The sequence below is a fragment of the Watersipora subatra genome, chromosome 8 (assembly GCF_963576615.1).
Source record: "Watersipora subatra chromosome 8, tzWatSuba1.1, whole genome shotgun sequence".
In the NCBI taxonomy this organism is placed as follows: Eukaryota; Metazoa; Bryozoa; class Gymnolaemata; order Cheilostomatida; family Watersiporidae; genus Watersipora; species Watersipora subatra.
Genome location: NC_088715.1, coordinates 31,594,777 through 31,601,254, shown reverse-complemented (window position 1 = coordinate 31,601,254; position 6,478 = coordinate 31,594,777). Strand labels below are relative to the sequence as shown.

The following is a 6,478-nucleotide window of genomic DNA, read 5'->3' as shown; positions in this document are numbered from 1 at the left end:
TGGCCAGGGTTAAAAGGGTTAAGAGCATTGTGTGAACTAGATTGTTAAAGATTATTTAAACTGAAACTATTAACAGATCTCACAATATATAAGGTTGTTTAACTAAACCCAACCCATTAATTTGATTTCTTTTTTACTTTAGGCAGAGGAACCACTCGTTTCAAGCATGCAGAGGATGTTGATATCAAAATCCTAAAAACGTCGCGTTTTTTAATGTTTTATGTTCGTCTTTCTGTTTTATTGCTATCTTATTGTTTAAACCCACAAAATACTTCTCAAATAAAACATCACTTTACTTTTGCCAACTTTGTTATTTTATCTAAGTGATCTCTGTATTGATGTCGGTTATCATGTATTATAGGTTATGTAGTGTAAAGTATGAAGTAAACATTATTTGCTATATTTTATATGTTGTAGATTATATATTATATGTTACAAGTTATATATTGCATATTTGAAATTATAGATTGCAGACTCTGGATTCTAATTAATGAATATAGATTAAATGATAAAGATTTAAAGTTGTTTGTTATCAATTATAATAGGCTAAATATTACATTGTAATTTATCAATGTGATATTTTAAGCTATATATTAGAAAATTATGTCGTAAAAACTATAAGTTTTTAGATTAGATATTAGACTTTTTCCATGTAGATTGAAAATTATAGGATATACATTAAATGTTATAGATTATGTAGTGAACCTTATAAATTATATAAAATTTGTTATATGTTTTATATTATGCCTTAGGGAATGTCAATTATAGATGTATACTCTTGAATAAAGAACATATTTTGTTTGGAATTAATGAAAACTTTCTTGCTCAGTAGGACTATGTTTTATAGCAAAAATAACAACTCCAAAGTCATATGTAAACAAAGAGTGTAGAGTTTTTTGGAAACTCTAGATATTGAGTTCACTCAGGATTTTAAGAGAGACGATTTCACTGGTTAAGTGTGCGGTTCACAATCTTTATTTTTACCGTGAAACCTGTAATCTCTAATAAATAATTCTTTAGTAATTGACAATTGAATAATTAAGAGTAATTATTCAAATCTGGCTGCCTTCTACAGAAGTTAGAAAACGTCACGCTATGAGTTGAGCAAAACGTTAGCTTATGACTCAACGCCGGCAACTATCATTGGTCATCACGTATTAGGCCAATTTGACTTGGCCTCAACTCTAGGAATGCTAAACTAATAAAAATTTTCCTACACTCCCATCTAAATTTCTTAAATTTATTGCAGTAGGCCTTCATAGTTTTTGTTGGTTTTTGGTTTATTGATTGTTGATTAATTCACACTAAATTATGGAAAATGAATAATCTTACATGATATATAGTTGTTAATCTAAGTGCTCAGCAAAACTACTACACTGTGTACTGACCTCTGCAGAACAGTTGGTGGGTGCATGGGTAAACCTTTTTTATCAAGAAATCGGTTCCCTATTTTGATTTTTAGGTTGCGCACCAAGCCGTCTGAGCCTGAAATAGTTTTAGTCACTCTACCTAGCTTCCAATCATTTCTAGCTGCCTGGTTGTCTTTGACAATGACAATGTCTCCTTTTTTGACATTTGGTCTCGTCCTTGTCCATTTCTGACGAATTGTTATGCTGTTTAGATACTCTGTTTTCCATGTTTTCCAGAACTCTTCTGCTGCTGCTTGGGCTATCTTCCACCGTTTGCTGCTATACAAATCATCTTCGGTGAAGTTTCCAGGCGGTGATGCCAGTAATGATTGACTTTTCATGGTCAAGATATGGTTAGGTGTAATCACATGATCCTTGGGATTGCTTGTCGAAGTGGCGGTCAGGGGCCTACTGTTGATGATATTCTCTGCTTCATAGAAAAAAGTTCTTAGGGTTTTGGTGTCTAGTTTGTTTTTTAGCTTAAAGGTCATTGCATTGAGTACTGCTCTAACCGAACGAATCATTCTTTCCATGGCTCCTCCTTGATGACTTGCCTCTGGTGAGTTGAATTTGAAATGAATGCGGTTCTCTAGCAAGTATTGCTTAGTTTCCTTACTGGTTATCTCTAATTGCTTTTCAATCTCATTCTTTGCTCCAACAAAATTAGTTCCATTGTCACAATATATTGTTTGAACGGGCCCTCTTAAGGCCATAAAGCATCTCAGGGCTTGTATTAAAGTGTCTGCGCTCATGTCGTCTAAGACCTCTATATGAACTGCTCTAGAGTAGAGACAGGTTATCAGAAGTCCCCATCTTTTCAGCTCTGTGCGCTTGTCCTTCACGTAATAAGGTCCAAAGGTGTCGATTCCAATGTTTGTGAATGGAGGAGTAGCCTCCATCCTTTCTTTGGGGAGTTCTCCCATAAGTTGTGTCTCTGGTGCCTTTCTTAGTCTAGCACAGCCTACACACTGATTAAGCACGCGCTTTACCACACCACTTTCATTTACCATCCATATTCCAGCATCTCTAATTGCTGCGAGTGTGCTTCTCCTTCCTAAATGTGATATTTGTTTATAGTAATGCACTGTCAAAAGATATGCTAGGTGAGAGTTCTTAGGAATGATGATTGGGTATTTCTGCTGATAACTCAGTGTTGAAGCACTGGCTCTCCCACCAACATGAACTATACCTTCGTCATCAATCTTAGGGTTGAGCTTGATGAGAGACTTCTCCTTCTCCTTCATAGGATAACTCTCTGCTTGCGCCATCTTTAAGATAAGTGCTTCAGCCTCTTTCAGATTATTGGTTTTCAACTCATTGTACATCCACTGTTTCTGTTTGACAAAGCTCTTTAGCAATGCTATGCTGTGCACTAGTTTCTTCCAACTACTGAATCGAGTGAATTTTCTCGTTATGCTTGGTGTGTTGAAAGTAGCCATGGTAACTAGTCCCTTTTTTCGCACTTCTGGGTCAGATTCATTAACTGTTGTGTTGACCCGATTTTGCTTATTGAAATCTAGCGCAACTGGGTCTCTGAGAAAGGGGGGCCCATTCCACCACATGTCATTATCAATGATTTCTTTAGCACCTATTCCACGAGAAGCTATGTCTGCTGGATTGAATTCTGTTGGAACGTAATTCCATTGTTTGGGTTCAGTTGTCTTCCTAATTTCACTTACCCTGTTGGCAACATACAGATGAAGCTTTCTGACATCATTGGATATGTACCCCAGCACTATTTGAGAATCACTCCAGAAAGTTTCTTTGTCTACACTAAGCTTTAACTCTTTCCTTAGCACATTGGCGAGGCGAGTTGCAGTTACAGCTCCCTGCAACTCAAGCCTAGGAATAGTGGGCTTTTTTAGTGGGGCTACTCGTGATTTGGCTAAGATCAGGTTGCACGAAATTTTTCTGCTGTCATTAACCTGTTTAATATATGAGCAAGCTCCATAACCATTCAGACTTGCATCACTGAAGTGATGCAATTCAGTGCTCACTATGTTGGTTTCTGTTTTGAAACATCGTGGTATGCTCAATGCTGTTAGATTGGTTATTTCAGTTCTCCAATCTTCCCATTTTTGTTTGTCATCCGGACACATGAGTTTGTCCCATAGTTGTTCTGAGGCAACTACTTTCTGGAGAATTTGCTTTCCTTTCAAAACCAAAGGTGAAATGAGCCCCTTAGGGTCGTAAATTTGAGCTATGGTTGAGAGTGGGCCTCTTTTAGTTGATGGTTTGTTTTGTAGTTCTGGGTTGCCAAAGTGAAAGGTGTCAGTCTCTAAGCACCATTTCATTCCAAGCGTTCGTTCACTAGGAAGTGTTTCTGTGAGTAAGTCTATAGCTTTAGTAGATTCACCACGCTCAGAAATAGGTACTGTGGCTAGTACTTCCTTGTTATTAGAGAGAAATTTGTGTAGTCTTATGTTCCCTTTTGAGCACATTTATCTTGAGGCTGTGATTAGGCCTTTAGCATCTTCAGCAGTAGCAACACTCGTTACACCATCGTCCACATAAAATTCATTCTGTAGAAACTTTGAGGCAAGTGGTGAGAGGGACTTGTAGTCATTGGCTAACCTTCATAATCCAAAGGTTGCCACACCTGGTGATGATGTTGCACCAAACAGGTTGACATTCATTTTAAACTCTTTAACCTCACCCCCATCATTCATCCACAGAAATCGTAAGTAGTCTCTGTGCTCCGGAACTACCAGAAAGTTGTAGTACATTTGCTGAATGTCGCATGTTATTGCTACAGGCTCTCGTCGAAATCTGATTAGTATGCCAAGTAAGGAGTTGATGTGATCTGGTCTAGGTAACAGCATGTCATTTAATGAGACTCTATTGAACTTGGAACTAGCGTCAAAGACCACTCGAAGTTTTCGTTTCTGTTTATGTCTGACACCAAAATGAGGTATGTACCATACTTGAGCCTCCGCAGCAGCCGATGTTGCCTCTTCAGCATGCCTTGCCTTGATCAGGTTGTTCATAAATGTTGTGTATTCGCATTTGTATTTGAAATCTTTGGAGAACTTTCTCAGCAAGATGTGTAGACGATGTTCAGCTTGTTTCTTGTTATTGGGTAATATAGGTAATGGTGATTTGAATGGCAAAGGCATGACATAATTTCCAACTGCATTCTGCTGAGTTGATGTCTCTAAAATTTTTGTAAATTTGACATCGTTTTGAGATAAGTATGAATCCTCATTTGTGTCTTGGAAGTCTCTTTCCAGGATATTTAGCAACCGTACATCTTTGGATGTGTCTGCTTTATAGGCTGTTTTTCTAGATTTGCAGATGGTTTCTAGTGTACCTCCACACATAGTCCACCCAAATAGTGTTCTTACTCCATAGGCTTTGCCCATTTTTCCATTAACTGCTGGTCTTGTTACTAAAGGCTGAATTACTTTGGTGGCGTTCATTCCTATTAGAAGTCCAACTGGTATGTCCATCAAGGGTGGGAATTGTGTTGCTATGTTCTTTAGGTGGTCTAGTCTAGCAGCCTTTTCTTTAGTGGGTAACTGATTTCTGTCACAATATATGTATTCATGCTTGTAGGCACTAATATGTGCATAGCTATTTGTTAAATAACCTGCAGCATAATGTCATCAAATCTTTCGATGTCTTCAGTTACTGGTCCGTTAATGGTGTGTATAGTGACGTTTTTCTCTGTTTCACTAGTTCTCGCTTTTAATGTTGCTACTACATCCTTTGATACATAACATGCGTCCGACATGTTGTCAAGAAGAGCGTAAACTAGCATTTTACAACCTGTGCCTGCTGAGATATAAACAGGTACAGCCATGCTTGTTAAATTGTTCACTTCTGTTATTTGACATTTCAATACCTTAGTGGTACTGTGAGCTTTCATTGTTTTTTTGTGGCTTTGTTTCAGCATCAGCCCGATTAGATCCACCAGTGTTTGAAGTTGCCTTGCCATACTGGTAGTTGGAGTCATGATTAGCCGTGGCATGTCCTTTTTTACACTTCATACAACTTATCTTCTTATCACAATCCTTCGATCGGTGGCCATGCTCTAAACATTTGAAACATAGTCCATTCTTTCGAATAAGTTCTTCCTTTTTCTGGTTTGGACCTTTTTTGGAGACGGTAACAGTCTGCAGTGTTGTGGTTAGTTGATTTGCAACAAATACATTCCTTCTTTTGTTCAATGGAAGCTGCAAAACTTTTAATGGCTCTGTCTTTTGTGCTAGGTTTATCACTCTGATTATGTTTACTTGGTTTATGACTCAGTGATATCATTGTTTGTGATATTGGAAGTGTCATGATGTGAGCTTCTTCATTGATAAATTCTGCAAATTCTTTGAAGTCTGGATAAGTTTTGTTAGCCGAATCAGCTTTTGCTACTACTCTTATCCATTTAAGCCTTAGCCACTCAGGAAGCCTTTCCACCATCCTTTCATTTTCAATGCAATCGTTAAGAACTTGCAGCGTTTTAACAGACTGCATGGCACTCCTTAAGTGACTCAAAAAATCCCCAAAGTCTCTCAGGCCTAGTCCATCTTTGGAAGCAATTTTTGGCCACTTGTCCAGCTTCATTCTGAAAGACCGAACTATGTTTTGTTCATTTCCATACCGGCTTTTTAAAAATGTTCTAGCTGCCAGATAGGCATCATTTGTGTTTGTGCTGAAATGTCCTTCAACACATATCTTGGCTTCTCCTTTCAGAAATCTTTTGAGATGTCGAAGTCTGTAGCTACCCTCTATATGTTCAGCACAAAAGTAGGAATCCAGGTCTACTTCCCAATCATTGAATTCTAAGACATTTCCTTCAAATACACTGGGTTCTACGGATTTATTTGAACTTCTAAATGTTGCTGTCAGGCAGGCTGCTAGTTGTTCTACAACTGATAGTTCTGACTTTGTGGTGTCAGAAGTAGACATGGTACTTTTTGACTTATCTGGTAGAGCTCTGGTTGGGTTTCTTCTGCTCTCAACATTCACACCTATCTGCTCAGTAACTCTAGCTACTTCTCTGCATGATTGTGCTTGTTCTTGTTCTATTCTGGTTGTGTTGTGTCTGTCTCCTTCAATAGATGGCAACTCAGGTT

At 37.9% G+C, this 6,478-nt stretch overlaps 1 protein-coding gene across 1 annotated transcript; it reads right to left on the bottom strand.

The window, feature by feature from the left end:
- Window positions 1-1,351: 1,351 nt before the first annotated feature.
- On the bottom strand, window positions 1,352-3,850 carry LOC137402459 (uncharacterized). Its single transcript, XM_068088960.1, has one exon. It carries the CDS (start codon window positions 3,848-3,850, stop codon window positions 1,352-1,354), a length of 2,499 nt encoding a protein of 832 aa, XP_067945061.1.
- Window positions 3,851-6,478: the final 2,628 nt, after the last annotated feature.